General features: G+C 49.4%; 1 protein-coding gene across 1 annotated transcript in view; it reads left to right on the forward strand.

Moving 5' to 3' along the window:
- Positions 1-19,722, forward strand: part of AMN (amnion associated transmembrane protein) — a 50,301-nt gene that overhangs the window by 28,712 nt on the left and 1,867 nt on the right. Inside the window, exons 4-11 of the mRNA XM_026654317.1 lie at positions 1,471-1,558; positions 3,615-3,850; positions 6,522-6,659; positions 6,909-7,017; positions 9,603-9,685; positions 13,647-13,818; positions 16,489-16,645; positions 19,330-19,447. Of these exons, the coding sequence (XP_026510102.1) occupies positions 1,471-1,558; positions 3,615-3,850; positions 6,522-6,659; positions 6,909-7,017; positions 9,603-9,685; positions 13,647-13,818; positions 16,489-16,645; positions 19,330-19,447 (1,101 nt within the window). The remainder of the gene's footprint in view (positions 1-1,470; positions 1,559-3,614; positions 3,851-6,521; positions 6,660-6,908; positions 7,018-9,602; positions 9,686-13,646; positions 13,819-16,488; positions 16,646-19,329; positions 19,448-19,722) is intronic.

The following is a 19,722-nucleotide window of genomic DNA, read 5'->3' on the forward strand; positions in this document are numbered from 1 at the left end:
GCCGCCAATGGGGGGGTGCAAAAGGGGCAGCGACGACCCGGCAGGGCTGCCGATGGGGGGGCGCAAAAGGAGCCGTGACGTTAAAGCACGGCCGCTGACGGGGGGTGAGGGGGCAAAAGAAGCAGCTGCCCCGGAGCCGCGATTTAAAAGGGTCCGGGGCTCCGGCTGCCACTACCGCAGCAGCGCCAGCCGAAGCACCAGGCCCTTTAATCACCGCTGGAGCCCTGGGTGGCGCGGGCCAGGGAGCTCAGATGGACTGGCTGCAGGATGCTGACCCCCAGCCCCGCCCCTTCCGCCCGAGGTCCCGTCGGGGGGGGGGGGGCCAGAGCAGCCCCGTACCGGAAAGAGCTCCATTTTACTTTCACCCCTGCTTAGGTGCCTGACTCCCATTGGTCTGGACCTCAGGCATCGGACTGACCAGCTGGAGGAGGGTGCCTAGTACCTCTGCTTGGTGTCTCTCAGTCCCTTCTCTTGCAGCTATTTCAATCTGTAGAAAGAATGAGAGAAACACGCACACAAAGTGAGAGACTGACTCTCTCACCCAGTGCTCAGGGCACTCACCTGGCATGGGAGAGAGTCGGGGTCGAGTCCCTGCACCAAGAAACTTTTAGTTATTTATATAAAGGGGAACAGGTTCAACAGAAGCGATTGAGAGAGACCCACCCCCAGAGCCTGATGGTTTGACCTCTTACATGAGAGTCCTGGGGTCAAGTCCCTGCCTTATATCAGGCAAAACAGAAATTCAAACATGTGTCTCCACATCTTCTGTAAGCAAACAATTCCTGACCAGCTCAGTCCTGGCCTTCTTTTGTGGGGAGTAGGCATGCTCAGAGCACTCCATCTGGATCAGGCCTGACAGGGAAGCTAGCCCTGGGCTGGGAAACCCATCATGGCCTGATTTTGAAAACCCCCAACCACACCCCCTCAAGCCCAATGGTGTCCAAGGAGAGATGAGGCTGCACAGTCCTTCCTGAGACCAGGCCCAGGGGCAGTGATTGGCTAGGAATGCTGGGAAGCCAGCCCCTCCAGTCGCAAAGTGCTCAGCTGATGAGAGGCTGTACAGCCAAGCAATGTTCCCGTGAAGAAGCAGACCCAGCCTTCCCCATTCACACAGAGACAAATGGGGAAGAATAGCGCAGTTTTGCACAATGTAGAGACAAAGCATTAAGTTGTGGGGCATTTTTGCTTGCTTCATGTCTGCACTCACTTTACTTGCTTCGTAGTTATGGCAAGGTAAAATAAAGCATCTCTCCGTAGCGTGGCGTCTCCACTTGTAAAATGGAGATGCTGGTACTTCCCTACGACCCTGGGTGCTCAGTGTGGGTGTGGACAGCGACTGTTTCTGTTTGTATAACACGTTGGCAATGGCACGTGGCATCGAGCTTTGAAGAATTAGCATCATTATTTGATCAGAAGCATGTCTGGCTGGGAGGAGGGCCGAGCAGTAACCCTTTGAATCCCTTTGTTTAGTACCTTCCATTGAATGGAGAGTTCATCATGACACCTGGTGCAGGATTTGCAGCTTTTGATGGCAGCTGGGATCCAGGCTGTGACACAGGTATCGTGTGCCCAATCCGCTGTTGATTAGCCATGTAAATTCGACACACAGACATCTGGGTGGGCTTTGATTATGGGAAATACAATGAAATAAAGAATTCCTTTGTAGCATCTGCCTTTCCCCCTCCATGGGCTAGTAGACTGCACTAGAAGTGCTATAGTGTGCAGCTGCGCCACCCTAGTGCTGCTAGTGCAAACGCTCTATGCCAATGGGAGAGAGCTCTCCAATCGGCATAATCACTCCACCACTGCGAGCAGCAGTAGCTATGTTGGCAGGAGAAGCTCTCCCGCTGACATAGCGCTGTCTACACTGAGGCTTAGGTGGGTGTAACGTACGTCGCTCAGGGGTGGGGCTTATTCACACCCATGAGTGACATACCGTAAGTTATTGATACTGAAGTAAGTGGTAGGGTAGACCAGGGCCATGTCAGACCTTTTTCATTAGATCATCTGCCTTCTAACAAAGGCGCAGAGAAGACTTTGAAAGGAAGGCTTAAAAAGGGGGGGAAGGGGGGTTGTATGTATTTTCCACCTATTTATTAAACATGGGGCCCAAATCAAAGTCCCCATTCTCAACACTTTCAGACTTTTGAAAAATAGGTCGGTTGGGAATTTGCACCTGACCCTCATTGTTATAATGAGCTGAACCACTCCCACTGTGGGGAGATAGCTATCCGGCCCATCTAGTATTTGTGCATTTCAGTAATAAAGTATCATCTATCCCCCATGTTAATCTCAAATTCACATTCCAAGTGTCTGTAGGTTGCTGAGCAGGTTCTGTTTTAGGAGTGGCTGCTAATCTGTGACTGGATCCTGAGGTTCTTACTCAGTTCATACTGAGGCCAAGTCCTCTATGAGTTTTTTCCATATTTAACAGCCAAAGAACACTTTCAGTCTAAAGCAACTTTTAATTTAGAGTCAGAAAAACAAGAAAAGACTCAAGGAGCCACCATGAGAGAGCACAGTGTGTGTCTTCACTGTGATTGGCTCTAGCAACTCTGAGACCAAAATGGCCAGGGTCTCTGCACACTGGCCATGTTTCTAAAGACTTACAGGTGCAGGGCACAGAGAACAAAGGCAAACAGATTCCAATTACATACTCATTAACTTCATTGAGAGTTCTCACTGTGGAAAAATGGAGAAGGGATTTCAGCTTTCACCAGATTCAGTACCAGCAGTCTCAACGGTAATGTTAACAGGGCAGGTGCAGCTGCAATTTTTCAACTTTTTGTTGCTTAATCTGTATTATGATTATATCCAAGGCCACCTCCGTTTTGAGCTAGCCTTAAATTCTGCAGCATGGTTGCTGGATGCTGGGGCACTCCACTGAAGCCAACTGGGAATTCTGTGGCAGCTTCACTTAAAATACAATTTGTTTTAATGAACTAAATGCAAATATCAAAACCAGACAGTGAGTAGCCCCTGTGTAATTTATTTGGATATCAAATTCAGCTAGGGAAATGCGGGAGGCAGTTTGGGACTGTGTGATAAGCACACTTGCCTGATGTTACTGCTAAAAATGATCAGCCATGAAATAGTTAATTTCACATCAGTTGCCATGTTTAGGTTTCAGAGTTAACCCACTGAGCTTAATGGGGCAGGTCACACCTCTCAGAGTTCTTGTTTCAGGCTATATGCAGACTCAGACAGACATTATTGCACCTGTTGCAATCAGTTAATCTTGTCAAGGTTTTCTCCATAACCCTGAAAGCTGGAAACATAAAAACGAAACTGAGATTCACCAGTCTGATATAAGAGGTGGATTCCGTGGGAAACGCTATACCTTTAGCATCCTGGAATACATGAGTCCTGACTACAGAAGCCACCTGTCTGGCTTTGCAAAGCACTGACAAGTCTCCAGGCAGTGAGTGCTGCTGTTATCCTGGGGAGGATGAGCAGAGAGTAGATTTTAACTCTTGTTAAATGCTATTAGCTCCTTCATTTCAATCCCAGCATTCACGCTATTTAGATCGATGAAAGAATTGGAAGAAATGTATCAGGGCAGGGAGACTGGCTCCAAGTCCAGCTCTCACCTTACCCCTTGTCTTTCTTCCCAGGTTCAGCTGTCTCATTCACTGATGCTGAGAAGTATAAGTGGCATGACCCTGCACTATGGCATGCTGCCACCTCCTTGGAGGACCTAGACCAGGGCAAGTACATCTTCGCAGTGGATGAAGAACGTGTCCCGTGCCAGTACGATGATGCTATCTTTCAGCCTGAAACCTCCTTCCGAGTAAACATCGACTCATCTGAGCGAATGATTCATCTCCGAAGCATCTCTATAATGGGACAGGTAAAGTGGAACATTTGAGAAACAAAACAAAACGCTATCACACTTCATCACCTCCCCTGCGGCGCCCACAAAGTAGGTCATGAGAACAGAAAGTGCAGTGACACTTGCTGTGTGTGTTAGTATGGTTCACTTACAGGCGCTTGTTCAGCACTATGCATGAGCTTGACTTTGGTATGCACCGTGGTGCCAGATTTCCAAAAAGGCTTCAACCGTGGGCACCACAGTCGTAAGCACACGTTTGGCTCGTGCATGCGCAAAAAATCTGATTTGTGCATGCAACCTGCATGGGACCCCGCAGCCAAGGGAGTCAGGCACTGACTGCCCCATCTGGGGCATGCAAAAGCAATTTTCAACTCCACTGACTTTCTTGACATGACAAGCCATTCAAGCGTTGTTGAAGTATAAATCAGAGACAGACCCTCTCAGGTGTCTCTCAGAGGAAAGTATATGGTTGTCTGAGGGGAGGGGGGTCATACTGTTTTGGGGGGTTGATCTCCTCTGTCCATTTGTCTCATTGCTGTCCAGTCCGGATTGGGTGGTAATTGTTATTACCCTACCATCTCGGCTGTCTCTTGTCCAAGTCAGAGTTCTTATGTGATTTAAATGTGGGTGTGCAAAACTGTGCATGCAATTTTGGAGGCTGCTATGGTAAAATAGGGCCTGACTGTGTCTAAATCAAATGAAGGAGAAACGTAACAGTTCTGCTTTCAGATGCTGAGTCCCTGGAGAGCCTGGGGAAAGCTCAGACTGGGTTCCAATGTAAATGAGGGCTCTGAGGCTGGGAAAGCTGTCTGATGAGTCTGGTCCTTGATTAGCTTGTTCATTTGAATCCATGTGTTGGGAAGCATTTCAATACAATTAAGCCAAGAGTTTCCAAAGTGACCCAGGAGTTTGGGTGCTGAACCTGAGACACATTTCAGGCGTCTAACTGTCACAAAGTGCTGAGCACTCACCCTCTGGTGATCAGCCCCCTTTGAGGTGTCTCCAAATGGTTCCCAGAATCACCAGGCCCTTCTGCAAGTTTGGCCCCAGCTTTTCTTGTTAAATAAAAACGGCCAATGTCACCAAAGTTGCGCGGTGGTTTATTGAGACTGGCCCCTTCTCCTCCTCCCAGGTTCAGCTCATTGCTTTAGCCCCATCACGTGCAATACTGAGATGGGCATGAACAACAACCCCAGATCCAAACCACAACCCCAGATCCAAACAGCTCCCAGCTTTGGGATCCAAATTGTGCAGCCGGGTTCCAACTTGGGAATGGGACAAGCTGAGCTCCAGGGGGTTCTTCTGGCCACTGGGAATGCATGTATTGGGAGCCAGACTTTGCACCTCACGTCCCGCTCTACTGCAGATAATCTATGTATCTGGCTCCTGTGACCACAGTAAGTGAGCATGTCACAACACCCTGGGAGCTGGGAAGAGCTCTTAGCAGACAGGGAACTGAGGCATAGGAGGCAAAGTGACTTGCCCAGGGTCACATGGGAAGCCAGTGGCAGAGCAGGGAATTGACTGCAGGTCTCCTGGGTTCTAGGCCATTGCCCTAACAACTGACCATCCTTCCTCTCTGTCAGATATATGCACTGTGAGGTCCTGAGAGAGAGGCTGAGAAGTTGGTTTCTCTCACTGGTTGGCTGGGCGGAGTGGATGGGGTACCAAAGGGTGGTTTTTTACAACAATGTTCTAGACAGGTCTCTTGGTTTGGCCTCGTCCAGACTGGGGGCCATGCAGTGTTAACCGGCAGAGTCGATGAAAGTGTTCAAACCGAGCTCACATGGAATAACTTGGTTCCCAGCCCCGTGTTGACAGGACCCTAAACATGGATCCACCTAGCCTGCTCCCACCCACACCAGTGGCAAAGCTCCCATTCACTCCCAAGACAGCTGGATCAGGATTAAAAGGAAGAGTGATGTAGAGTAAAAAGATGCCCATCGGCTGCTTCTACCCCTCTTTGAAAGGTGACATGCAAAGACTAGTCTGTGCACCCACTCCCCCACCCTCGTTTAGGTATGGGCTATTAAGAAGGCCTCTTGCTTTTACCTTAGGGTTTGTCTCCCCTGTTTTTCCTGGAAGCGTCAGGGTGTCACAAATCTTTCTTTGGAAGCCTGTGTGGACGCATGGGAAATTAATAGGGCAGGGGTTTTTAATCAGACTGTTTAGTACACTCCGGTTCACTGCTAACAGCGAGTTAACTGAAATGCCTGACAGACAAGTTTGGGATAAAAGATTTCTGTTAAAGAATCCACCTCCCTAGCCCTGCTGTTACAGCGGATAGATCTTCAGTCTGGTTCTTGGCTCCTCTAAGCAGACCTCCAGTACAAAGAGGGAAAAGAAATTACCCAGAGTCCTGGTAATTCTCAGCTTAAAAAGAAAGAAACAAATAAAAAACCCAGCCCATGTTGTTGTTTTTTATTGTTCTTTTAGTTTGGAAAAGCCTTTCAGGCCTTTTGTAGGCTCCATAAAGAAGGGGAGGTGGGCATGATCATGGGATCAAGTGCACCTTGAAGGGGATGTCCCAACTTCCACTTTTGAGGGCAGGTAGGCTAAGTGACTGCTCTGTTGACAAGGCTGGAGCAGCCTTGCTGCTTGCTTGCAGAGCTCCCAGATCTTACACTCCATAGTCTCAGCTGGTAAGAAATGTTGATCTATTTTTTAATCTTTCTGGGTTGGGAAGTAGAAGTTCACCAGTGACGCGGCCTTAGCTGAGTACATGCAGAGAAGCTCGGCCAAGCTGCAGTTCCATGGCAACGGGACCTTCCAGGTGACGAACGCCAGGTGTCCGGACAAATCGGGCTGTGAGTGTGGAAATGCTGGGGTGAGTTTTTCCACTGGAATTAAACAAACTGTTCTGTGGGATCTTTGAGCTCCGCTAAGTCACAACTCCTGGGTGGGCTCTTCATGGCCTCAGGATGCAGACAGGAAGTCAAGGAACATCCCAGCACTATGCTCAGACAGGGCAGTGCAATCTCATTGGTGTTTGCAAAACTGAACAGAAAAGCAGAGCAAGGAGCAGCTCTTCAGCCAGGGGTGGATCAGAGGAACTTACCCTGGGTTTTCATTTAAGGAACATCGACAGATCTGCGCTGCCTTGCTCGGGGATGCTGGGACTCGGTGCCCAGTGCTTGTGTGCAAGGACCCCTTCCAGCCAGTCGGACACTGCTGTGAAATATGCGGTGAGTGCAGAATGGGGATTAATTCCTGTAAGCAGGCGTGGGCAGCGTGCCTGGCCTTCTGGAATAGCTTTCTTGTATCTATTTCCTCGGCACTAGGCCTTGAATGCCCTTCTGGAGTTGAATCCTGTGGTTGTCATCTATACTTTGGGAATGCCAAGAATTGACTGACTGCTGTTTGACTGGTGCGGGGTCTGGTCGGTGGGAAGGTCGGAGGCTTGAGTTGGTATAAAAATAATTAAACATGCTGGTGACTCTGCAAGTAACGAGACTCAGGCTTATTTAGGGCCTGATCCAAAGTCCAGTGAAATCAGTGGGAAAACTCCTGTTAACTCTGAGGGCTGGTCCACACTAACCCCCCACTTCGAACTAAGATACGCAACGTTATTCACGTAGCTGAAGTCGAACTATCTTAGTTCGAACTTACCGCGGGTCCACACGCGGCAGGCAGGCTCCCCCGTCGACTCCGTGTACTCCTCTAGCGGAGCAGGAGTACCGGCGTCGACGGCGAGCACTTCCAGGATCGATCCGGGATCGATTTATCGCGTCTAGACAAGACGCAAGAAATCGATCCCAGAAGATCGATTGCTTACCGCCGGACCCGGAGGTAAGTATAGACGTACCTTCAGTGGACTCTAGATTCCCTTTGGCTGGACTTTTTGAAGTTGAGGAATAACCCATACTCCGCCTGCTGAGCCCTTCTGGTTTTTCTCTGAGGGGTTTTGATCATCCCTCCATATCAGCATGGTGACATCTAGGGAAAGGTCTTTTATATACTGTTCTAACAGCTCCTCCCCCAATAGTACAGTATTTTATACCGATGATATCCAAACAGGACAGCTTCCAATAGCACATCAGTTGTGGTAGAATTTGGTTCCTTTGAGATTTAGACTGTCCAAATTCCTGCCAGAATTTAAACCATATGTGTTTCTTTGCTTGGTTCTGGTTTAGCCAGCACTTCATTGGCTCGAATAGCAAAGTATGATGAATAAATACAAAGGATTCATTGATTGAACAAATTCCTGAACTGTCCTGTTTCTGCATCCGACTTCCTCCTTCTTCCTGCTCTAGGGGCTACTCTACCTCCCTATGAAGTGAGATTAAAAGACACAGGAAAAGGATTTTAGAGTTAAAGCTCTGATCCCCATCAGGACTGCGCCCCTCAATGGAGCTTTGTATGGTGATCACCTTGCAGGAAGGGGACCCAAGCTCACAGGATTATTATAGGAAACAATGCTCAGTGCTTCCTTTAATGCCGTCAGATCTTAAATGCACAACACAAATATTAACTATTTGTCAAACAGCCTTTCTGCGGTTGGTAGCTATTTATTATCCCCATTTCACAGATGGGGAAACTGAGGCACGGGGGCTGGCTTCAGAGGAAGGGGTTCAGCACCTCTGAAAATTAGGCTGCTTTTGCATCTATGCCTAAAGGTTGGCCTTAGGGACTTGTCCATGGAAGTCAATGTCAGGATCCTCTAGCAGTGGGTTCAAATCAACCCCATCATCTCTTCCCACCCCTGTACTATGCCTCAAATGCCTGTCTCTGGAGCCTGAGTTATGCAGCGCGCTGAGTTATATTTATGTCTCTGAATCGTTATCCTCCCTTTCTGGAATCTATCTTGGATTGCAGCCTGTTGTCCCTGTCTGATTTTTCTGAGCCCTGCCCCTGGTTTAGCCTGTCAGGGTGTCACAAGTCATCAAGATAGTTCAATCCATTCCTGTTAGTGCAGGCTGCTAGGACTGCATTCAGTGCTGGCATCAGGGATGTCACTAATGGAAAATACCCGAGGAAAATGCACTTTCTTGTTCCAATAAATGTCATCTTTATCACCTACGGTAAATTTCATTGAAAATGAAAATATACCCAACAGATTGGCGGAATTTCCTCTACATATGGGTGTTTGTCTGCTTGTCTACCTGGAAGGTGAACGGGAATTTTTCATACACAGTCATCCTGCCAAACTGATTAGGGCTCTAGCATATGGTTTTCAAACCTGTTCATACCAGCAGAGCTTTTGAAAGCAATTAATGGAACTTCATATTTCCAGAAACTTTTACTCCTGCTTTTCAAGAAAAATATTTAGCTCAACTAGTGTGGTGCCAATTGATTCGGTGAATTTAATTGTGCCTGTCCCTGGTGCTTTTTATCCAAGGAGCTCAAAGTACTTTACAAGCATTGATGGATGCTCATCATTACCTCTCTAAGAACTAGGTAAGTGTCAGCAGTGGATGTGGTTTTCCCAGGAGTGTTCTGAAAAAGGCTCCACTGACGCTGGGTTTTTGAAACCTGTAAAAAGACCAGCAATAGAGGAGGTGTTTCCTTCTGCAAGCTTTGTTCAGAAATCGCTAGCGGATAGAATTATCGTCCCCTTTGTGTGCTCTAGAATGAGACCAGATTACACAAATGGGACTGGAGAATTGTTTGTGAATCTTGTACTGATCCAGATCTTGGTAGACTCTGAAAACCACATTGATCCACGCTGCCAGCCCCACAATAGCCCACTTGCAATGAGAGGTGTGCTTGCAAATGCAAAATCAATGAACCTGTGTGTGCTCTTTCTTGTCTTTCTGCCTTTGAACTACAGGAGCCACTATTTCACTGGAATACACTCCTGGTTTCGACATTAGGCAGTATCAGAACAGAATTCTTCACGCCTTCCTGAGCCTGGTATGCTAGTCTGTTTGGAAAGACTTATTTAATACATCATTCAGATAGAAGCCAGGAAACCCCACCAGTAAGACACTCACCATTATCTTATAATATTAATAGACTGGTAGGTACATTATTCCAGTGATGTCAGGCTGGGTAGTGGCTGCTTGCAGAGCCCTAGCTGATACTCTTGTAACTTGGAAGTCAGGGTGAGGAACAGCTGTTTGTAGCCCTGGCTTCTGACCTCAAACAGGAACTCAGCTGCTGGTGCACACAGAGTTCAGCTAGTAGGAACTCTCTATTTACCATCTGGCCCATTAGGGTTTCCGTTATTTCCAGCTACATCCAACCTCCTACCCTGAGTATTTGATGCTAGGTGACCTTGGGCCAGTCACTTCCCCGCCCAATGCCTCAGTTTCCCCATTTTACAAAGGAGGTTAATGATACTGACCTCCTTTGTAAAGCTCTTTGTGATCTAGGGATGAAAAGCACTAGGTAAGAGCTAGGTATTACTATTGAAGCCAGTGATCTGGTTCTGCTCTCACACCAGTATGTCATTGGTGTGAATCCATTGGCGTGTTGAGTCCAGACTACCCCAAACTGTCCCGCTCTTCCAGTTAACAAGGCTACAGTCCCAGGAGAGTGCTGTTCAACACAGAGCCAGGCAGCACGAGCACCAGGAGCTCACACCTGCATTGTTTGAGTTTTGACAGTCAGGGCAGCAAGTCCCAAAGGTGGGCTCCTTTGAATGAGGCTGCCCAGCCACTACCCACAGAGAGCAGAGGGCCAAGTAGGAGATGTCCCCAGGAGATGTGGGGAAGGAGGTGGCCTGTGAAACAGTCAGCCCCGGACCATGCAGGGTTCCCGACTGCCCCTGAACTGAAGTGGGAGTTGTTCCTTTTTGTCATTCATTCCTACTATTGTTTTGGGACTAGGGATGTGAATTGGGGGGTATGGGGAGAGGAGAGGGAGTTGATTTCACCCCATTTCCTTCACTCACCCCTCCTGGCTGTGTGGTCTCCCAAAGAAGTTAGCAGAGTTGTAGAGTTTAAGGCCAGAAGGGACCGCCAGATTATCTAGTATGACTGCTTGTATGTCACAGGCCACCCACACCATCCAGCACCTGGCCACTAAACCCAACACCCAGAATGAGTTAAAAGTTGAACAGCCCACAGGAGACTAGGCTATAATGTGTGACAGGGAGGGAGGGACCGAGGTGCACCAGTGCCCAAGGCCCCCTCCATGGCAGGGAAATGATTAAGTGAGATACACCCAGATCATCCTACCAAGTGAGCCACACCCCATGCTGTAGAGGAAGGCAAAAAATACCAAAAGTCGCTGCCTATCTGACCTGGGGAAAATTCCTTCCCGACCCCAGGTATGGCGATTAGTTAGACCCGAGCATGGGAGCAAGCCCCTGCCAGCCAAGCCCCTGAGAGAAGGAATGCTTGGTGCCATCTCAAGGCACCGTCCCACCCCATCCAGTGTTCATCATCAGCCATGTAGGGTTGCCAACTTTCTAATTGCACAAAACGAACACCCTTGCGCCGCCCCCTTCCCCGTCCCTTCCCCGAGGCCCAGTCTCTGATGCCCCGCCCCCTACTCACTCCAGCTCCCCTCCCTCTGTCACTCACTCTCCCCCACCCTCACTCACTTTCACTGGGCTGGGGCAGGGGATGGAGTGCGGGGTGGGGAGGGCTACAGCTGGTGGTGTGGGCTCCAGGGTGGGGTCAGAAATGAGGGGTTCAGGGTGCTGGAGGGGGCTCTGGGCTGGGACAGGGGCTTGGAGTGCGGGAGAGGGTGCAGGCTCCGGCTGGGCGTGTGGGCTCTGGGATGGTGCCGGGGATGAGAGGTTTAGGGTGCAGGAGGGGGTTCCGGGCTGGGGTTGAGGGGTTTGGGGCATGGGAGGGGGCTCAGGGCTGGGGTAGGGGGTTGGGGTGCGGATGAGGGTGTAGGATCTGGGAGGGAGTTAGGGTGTGGGAGCGGGTTCTGACCTGCGGTAGGGGGTTGGGTTGTGGGATCTGGGAGGGAGTTAGAGTGCAGGAGGGGGTTCTGACCTGCGGTAGGGGGTTGGGTTGTGGGGTCTGGGAGGGAGTTAGAGTGCAGGAGGGGGTTCTGACCTGGGGCAGGGGGTTCGGGGTGCAGGCTCCTGCCGGGCTGCAGGTAGCTCCTCAGGTAGCTCCTGGTTGGCAGCACAGCAGGGCTAAGGCAGGCTCCCTGCCTGCCCTGGCTCCGCGCTGCTCCTGAAAGTAGCCAGTATGTCCGGTCCCTAGGCAGAGGGGCCAGGAGGCTTTGCACGGTGTGTGCTGCCTGTCACCGCAGGCACCACCCCCACAGCTCCCATTGGCCGTGGTTCCCGACCAATTGGAGCTGTGGAGCCAGCGCTGGGGCAGGGGCAGCAGGCAGAGCTTCCCTGATTGCCCCTGCTCCCAGGGGCTGCAGGGACATGCCAGCCGCTTCCGGGGAGCTGCGCAGAGCCAGGGCAGGCAGGGTGCTGACCAGCGCCACCAGGTTCACTTTTCGACCGGGCGTTCCATTCAAAAACCAGACGCCTGGCAACCCTACAGACATGGCCATTACTGATGCTTCAGCAGAAGGTGATTTAAAAAAACCACCAACCCAGAGTACGGGGGCAGGGGGGCATAATCCCTTCCTGACCTCTGCAGGTAGCCGTCTGAAACGCTGAGGTGTGCACTTGAGGCTTCAGCTCTTCTCTAAGTCCCGGGTGGGGGTGAGGGTGAGGGTGGGGGACTGGCTAGTGAGTGACATGCGGCACTCTCTCTTCCCAAGGGATGACAGCGCTGCACCAGCAGGCAGAACTCACGCTGGGTGGGTTTACAGGGCCAGATTCACAGCCATGCAGGGGCCCAGCACAGAGGGGCTTTCATCCTGGTGGAGCAGGACAGGTGGGGATGTAGGAGACTCCTCAAGGAGCATCCGGTTGGCATATTAGTTACTATCCCATCCCACCACTGAGGGCATGGCCAGAGCAAAAGGTGCCTGAACAAGAAGGTGGTGCATCTGGCCAATCCCTGCCTGCCAGAATGGGTCCTAGGGACTGTGGGCACCTGGGCCTAAACCAGAGCAGTTTTCAGGCTGCTCTAATTTATGCTGGGGAATAGTTTGGTCCCTGGCAGCCATGGAATCTGGAGGCACAAAGGTGGCTGACCAGAGAACCTGACCCAAAGTTTTCTACATATCCATTCGCACACTGCAGGAGAAAGCAGAGCTGGGGGTCCCATGCTGCGCGACAGGCAAACTCGCTTAGGTGCCATGCAGAACACCTGGCTCCACTCCTCCACGCTGCGTTCTCACGCCCAACTGGCCAGTCAAGGATGCCAGTACTGGGGTCACTGCAGCAGCCCAGCCTCATGCTCTTGAGCTTAGTGCCCTGTGCAGCCACTGGGAGGACATGGCTTCAGAGATCCCACAATGGATCCCATGGGCCAAATTTTGCTCTGGGGCAGGTTGTGCTTCTGGAGTAACTTCACAGGAGTTACTGTGGATTTACCCTGCTATAATCAAGATCAGAATATAGCCCCATGTAGCAATAGATGCGAGTCTGGTTCTTCCCTCCTTACAAATGTGTACATTCTAATACGTTGTTTAATGGGTGTGTTACATTCACTGCTTCAATATACAGGGGCCAAATGACACTGTCACTAGAGCCTAGGAGCCCTGAGCCAGCTCCAAAGGGAGCAGTATTCCTACAGGCGTAACCTACCCTGAGTATTTTGAAGTAACATGGGGCCCCAGTGTCTGTTGTTTACAGCCCTGCATGGAAAGAAGACATAAATGTGTCATTGTGAAAACACAGCAGTGATGTGATTCACAGCAACACTAGCTCTTGATGATATTTACATTAAGATTTATAGCTAGCACTTATTTTACTGTCCATCACGGCTCCGGATGGAGACATACCCTATAATCTCTGCCTGCTGACCTAGTGTGTTTTATGTGTCTTGCTTTCTTTGAAAAGCCAAAATACGCAGGTGTTCAGATGGCTATATCCAAGGTGCGTAAACCTCAGACTTCACGGAACTCCATTCCAGTCATCCAGATTGTGCTAATGGATGATAAGACGGGGTCACAGACGGGGACTAATGCTGAACAGTTGGCTGAGGACATCATGCGTGACATAGCAGAGCACGGTAACTGTTCCCATTCACCTATGGAAGATTCTTTTTCATTCACCAATGATGCTTTCTAGGAGGTTAATAGGAATCACAGAAAATCAAGTGGCAGTTTATTTAACAAAGTATGTATTGAAAACTCCTGGTTGCTTGTACATAGCACTTTGGTCATGTCTACCATCCGAGGACCATAGCGACATCGCTCCAGTGGTGTAGCTATGCCAGCATAACCCTGTAGTATAGACGCAGCCTACAGTGATGGAAGGGGTTTTCCGTCGCCATAGGAACTTCACCTCCCCAACCAATGGTAGCTGCATTGACAGAATCATTCTTCTGTCAGCCTAGCTGCATCTACACCAGCGGAGAGGTCAGCATAGCTACAGTGCTCTGCGGTCTGGATTTTTCATACCCCGGAGCACCGTAGTCATGCCAACGTACATTTTAAGTGTAGATCAGCACATTTCAGCTTCTAAGCATTTTACAGCCCCTCTGAATTAATCAGTGTTAGTCCAGCACAACTCTTGCAAACCTATCCTCCCCCACTCCCTAAGGACTTGGCTACACACAAGTTCAATGTTTACTGGTGCAGCTTTGTATGTGGACACTTAAAACTGGTTATATCAGTTTAGCTTGTGCTTGTGAATGTATATCAGTGTCCACATATAGAGTTGTACCAGTTTAACTACATGAGTATAAAATCATAGCTTTCATCATCTTTAGTCTTGTCTACACACAAAAGTTGTATCAGTTTAGTGGTAGAGTTAAAGTGATGAAACCCCCAGTCTGGATGCAATTATATTGGTATAAAGGTGCTTATACTTGTGCAGCTTATCCCTAAGAAGACTAAAGTTATACCGGTATAAGGCATCTTTACACCAGTATAACTATGTCCATCCTAGTGGCTGTACAGATATAATTATTTTGGTAAACAATCTCTTCCCTAACCAAAATAGTTATGCCAGTACCAAAGCTGTCCATGGACCAACCTTTCGGTGTAGGCCAGGCTTACGTTTGCAGGAAGAAAGAAACTGCCACTTGAATGTTATCTATCGGATGCCTCTTTTTTCTGTCCTGGCGTGGAAAGGAAAGGAATTGGCTGTCTGAACTTAGGGACTCCACCATTCTCCATACAACCTGTCCATTCTTGTCTCCACCTCAGAAAAGAGGAACAAGCAAAAGGAACAGAGTTTTCATATAAAGTTTTTCACTTTTGCAAAATGCATTTTCCATATGTGGGCTCCTGATATTCCCCCAAGAACAGCACTGTTGATTGGCCAGGCTAGTGAATTCATTGAACCTTTTCACTGATCCCATAAAAGGGATCATAGTATTTTCTTGGTTCACTTTTTCTGGAGGGTAGCTCTGACCCAAACATTCCTGCACAGAATACGAGACTCACATGCTAGAGCTGTGCAGAACATTCAAATAAAACCGGGACTCTCAGCCAGGCTCACGAGCCTGGAACTTGTGCAAGACGCTTGAGTGACCATCATTTGATTTATGATAGATCCAAATCAGTCCCCCAGAGCTGAGTTCCCTCTGAAATGTGTCATGTTATTGATGTAGAGCCTGATTCAAATAGTGTGACTCAAGCCCATCTCTAGTGGGAACCATGGCCAACATTAGGAGCCTAAGGCTACGTCTTCACTACCCGCTGATCCGGCGGGTAGCAATCGGTCTATCGGGGATCGACTTACCGCGTCTAGTGAAGACGCGATAAAATTGATCCCTGATGGCTCTACCGTCGACTCCGGAAATCCACCGCGGCAAGAGGCGGTAGCGGAGTCGACGGCGGCGCGGCAGCAGTCGACTTGCCGCCGTCCTCACAGCCAGGTAAGTCGACCTAAAATACGCCACTTCAGCTACGCTATTCACGTAGCTGAAGTTGCGTATCTTAGGTCGACCCCCCGCTGTAGTGTAGACCTAGCCTAAAGTTAGATGCTTAAATCCACATTTAGGGCTTGTCTGCACTGCAAATGTTTTGCCAGCATTGCTATACCAGTATAGCTAACCAAGCAGAGCTCCCTAGTGGAGATGCAGTGTAAGCTGACAGGAGGAATTCTGCCAGTACAGCTAAAACACCTCCCTGAGTGACATTAGCTAAGCTGAGGGAAGCATTCTTCTATCAGTATAGTTGTGTCTACACCAGGGATTTTTTCTGGCATACCAATGTTGTCTAGGGGGCGTGAGTTTTTTCAGAGCTATGCTGGCAAAACTTTATAGTGGACAGCTCTAACACGTAAGTAAATGACTTGATTTGCAAAGGGGCCGAATACCTTGACGTCAGTGAGAGCTGTTGGCTGTTCAGCACTTTGGAAAATCTTGGCCCCTGTGACAGGTGAAGGTTTTGACCAAGTCTCACTTGGATTGATTTTTTAACCTGAATTGCCAAGTAAGTGACTCTTGCGTGCGTGAGAACCCGTGCGAACCAGAACTGAAGGGCTGCATCTCACAAACCCCTGTAAACTGAAACCACTGACTGCACACAGCCCCACTACCTGCTATTTAGCCAGGCCCATGTTTGGGGAAATGCTAATGCCACGGTGAGTAGCAGAGACTATTTTTCTAGGCACCCTGCTTTTTATGTTCATACCAGTTCAGTACAGGGATTGCAGGTGAGTAGGAAGGGAGGGGGGAGGTTTGTATTGTATAACCCTGTACTGACAAATCCTCTTTCCTACTTTGCAGGTGACTCCTTTGGCATTGTGACAGGTACAGTGCAAGTAGCCACTGGCAGTAATTCTAGTGGACAAGGAGGCACCATTGCTGGGACGGTTATTGGTCTACTACTTGGGCTGCTGTTGCTTGGCATAATGCTGTTTCTCCATAGGAAGGGGATGATAAGGTAGGGACGGGGGCATTCACACCCCTTAGATTGATAATCACCAAAGAGTCTTGTTTAACAACTGGGACAAAGAATCCAGGGATTGGCCCAGACCCTACCCACCATTAAAGCAACTTTATGCTGCTCCACCAGTGTCAAGCTGCGCTAACACTGGCAGAACTGGCCTCCCAAATATCCTTGCATCATGGGGAGGTCCTCAGGTGACAAAGAACTGCCAGAGCAGCTTCTACGCCATGCCCTGTCCCTGCAGCAAGGGAAAGGTCGTGGCTGGGCATCCTGGCATTGCAACAATCCTTGGCTGCGTGTGTTGTTGGTAGCTGGAGTAAATGAGGGCAGCCTTGAGGCTGCTCTGACTTGCACCCAGGGACTGGTAGGAGCACAGTGGCCCCAGGGTCAGGGAAGTTCTTTGGTGGCTTCAAGGCACATTAGTGCACCTTCCAGCTGCAGCCCACGAGCCCATAGCTGTTGCGCTGTTCTCCGGTTTGAGTTCAATGTGGTTCAATTTTGTAGCTTAATGGAAATTCCCTGTTGCTTTGCAGCCCCGCATCTGCATGCAGAAATGACATTGCCTGGTGGGGCCCATTTGGCAATATTAATGCATCAAAACAATTCTAAACACTTGTTCTGCAACTTTGTGTCCCTGAGAGCAAATTGCACAATGGAGAGAGCCCGCAGCAGCCCGTTGGACCTTATTGCTTTATTTATTAATCATCACGCAGCAAGCACTGCCTGTTTACTCAGTCGTCAAAAATGGAGACTAGGCCAGGGCAGGGCTCGGCCTTGCATTCCTTCTGCACCCCAAATTCCCACAGAGGCCAACGGAACCCAGGCCTAAGTACGGTCTACAGGTCAGGGGCCCTCACTTCTTTTGGGGGGGCTGCAGATCTGGGGCCTGTTTCAGTATCTTGGGGCTTATCTGACTGTTCCATTGGCCAGCACTTAATTGAAATCACTCATGTTTTATTAAAGGTTTCAGACTGCTTGCAAAACAAGCAGAGTTAAGCAGTAAAGATTACATCTCTGAAATGTTAACTGTGTGTGTGTGTGTGTGTGTGTATGTGTGTGTGTGTGTGTGTGTGTGCGCGCGTACTGGAAGGATGTATAGCTATCAGGGCATAGCTGTACTGGGAGGTGGCTGGATCGGATGCACTTGACACAGTAGGTGAGATGAGAAGAAGGAAAAAAGGGGGAATTTGGAGGAAAAGGGGAGAAAAGTGGGGGTGGCAGGGGAAGGGCCCATCCCAAGATTTCAGCGTAATCAGATGGGCCTTATGAGCCCATTCTGCAGGTGTTTGTCCCACAGGTCACCTTACCACAGTGAAGGACCACAAAACAGCCTGGTCTCTGCTTAAAAAGCTTTACCAGCAGAGCCATGTAAGGGGTGTGGTTTGTAGTTATGCTGATAAAAGCCCCAGTGTAGACACTATAACTTGGGCCAGGTCTACACTACAGACTCCTGGCAGCCTTGCTCTCTGGGCCAGGGGGTGAAGAGGTGTGATTTTTGACCAACATAGCTGTGCCAGCAAAAGGCCATAATATAGACACTGCTATGTTGGCAAAACTAGCTTGTTTCACTCCTGGGGGGTGGACTTACTTCACCGGTACAACATGCAGCTTTGCTAGCATAGCAGCGTCCTCACTAGGCATGCTTTGCTGGTGTAGCGTACCAGGATTCCTATACCTGACCACGGAAATAACACTAGTCCAGGAAAGTACTCCTAAGTGCAGACATAGCCTCGCCGAATTGGAATAAGCGATACCAGTATATCTGCTTCCGCACTAGGGGGATGGTGTTGCTCTAACTACGATGGCAGAGTTAAAGCGACAAAACTGTTACATGTAGACAAGGCCAGATGTTCCAGATGAAATCCCATGTCCAGGCTGCTGTTGCATACCAAAGAGCTCTGTCACAGCTGGCTGGCTCCAGCAGGGTACGAATCCAGGGCAGGCTGCTTCTGCTTTTGCCAATGTATTAGTGTTGCATTTTTCAACAACCAGCGCAGTTCTCAGGCATCATTTGTTTTTCTTGCCTCTCAACAAGCACAGAGATGATTAGCGTTTCCTAGCAATAAATAGGATTTCTTTCAGTTCTAAATACATCTCCAACCCCCATAATTGTTACCAGATTATTCATTCCCCAGTGACGTTCGTTTGGAAGCTGGGCAGTTGTTTGACATGCGTGCTCACTGCTTTGGGAGGAAAGTTTATGAAACAATCAAAGACGGGTGGAACCCAAGCCCAAAGCCTTTGGCTTGGCTCTCACTGCCCAGCTGCAGGCTCTGAAGTCCAGCGCAGGCACAAATACTGTTTCAGCACTTGCATCACTGCTGCTGGACCCCAGTTTTTTTTCTGTAATGGAGGGTGCTCTAGAAAATGGGGAAATGATAGGGCCAGCCAGGAGGTGTGAGAGCTTCAGAGCACACTGAAGCTCTAAAGCAGAGGATGCCAATCATCCTAAATGCTACTGAAACAGTCCTTCTTCAGAGTGCCCAGGTTTTAAAACTGAAAACTACAGCCTGAAGAACAATCAATGTCCCTTTTTCAAGAGGGCCTGACACTTACCTGAAATATTCCCCCGTCTGTATCATGAAGGAAATCCATCTCACTAGGGGAGACTAGCTTGACAGTTGCCTTCAGCATTGGATGGATGCACATTTGGGAACCTAAAATGTCTTTCCTCTCAGATTACCATCCGTACACTTGGCAGGCCTGTGGAACAGAAAGGAGGACCAGGATGTTGTGGCAGGACCAAGTGACAAAGGGTTTGACAATCCTATATTTGACACGCCGACCAACAGAGCTGTAAGTGACCTCACTTTCTCTCTTTCCACAAGTGGCTCAACGTGTAACCCTGTAAGTCCTTTGCATGTGGAATTGCCATTGCAGGCAATGGGCTGGTGGGGTGATTGGGTACTGGCTGGAATGTCTGACCTCGGTGGTGTCTGCTAGATGGAACGTCGAGTCTATGGGACTGTGCAGACCACAGCAGGGATACGTCCTATGTACTTAGTGGAGATTCCTCTTTAGCTCCAGTGGAAGAGCTGTGTGCTCTTGGAGTGAGTGGAAGATCTTGGGCT

This window comes from Terrapene carolina, unplaced genomic scaffold (assembly GCF_002925995.2).
Source record: "Terrapene carolina triunguis isolate 2854851 unplaced genomic scaffold, T_m_triunguis-2.0 Scaffold189, whole genome shotgun sequence".
In the NCBI taxonomy this organism is placed as follows: domain Eukaryota; kingdom Metazoa; phylum Chordata; order Testudines; family Emydidae; genus Terrapene; species Terrapene triunguis.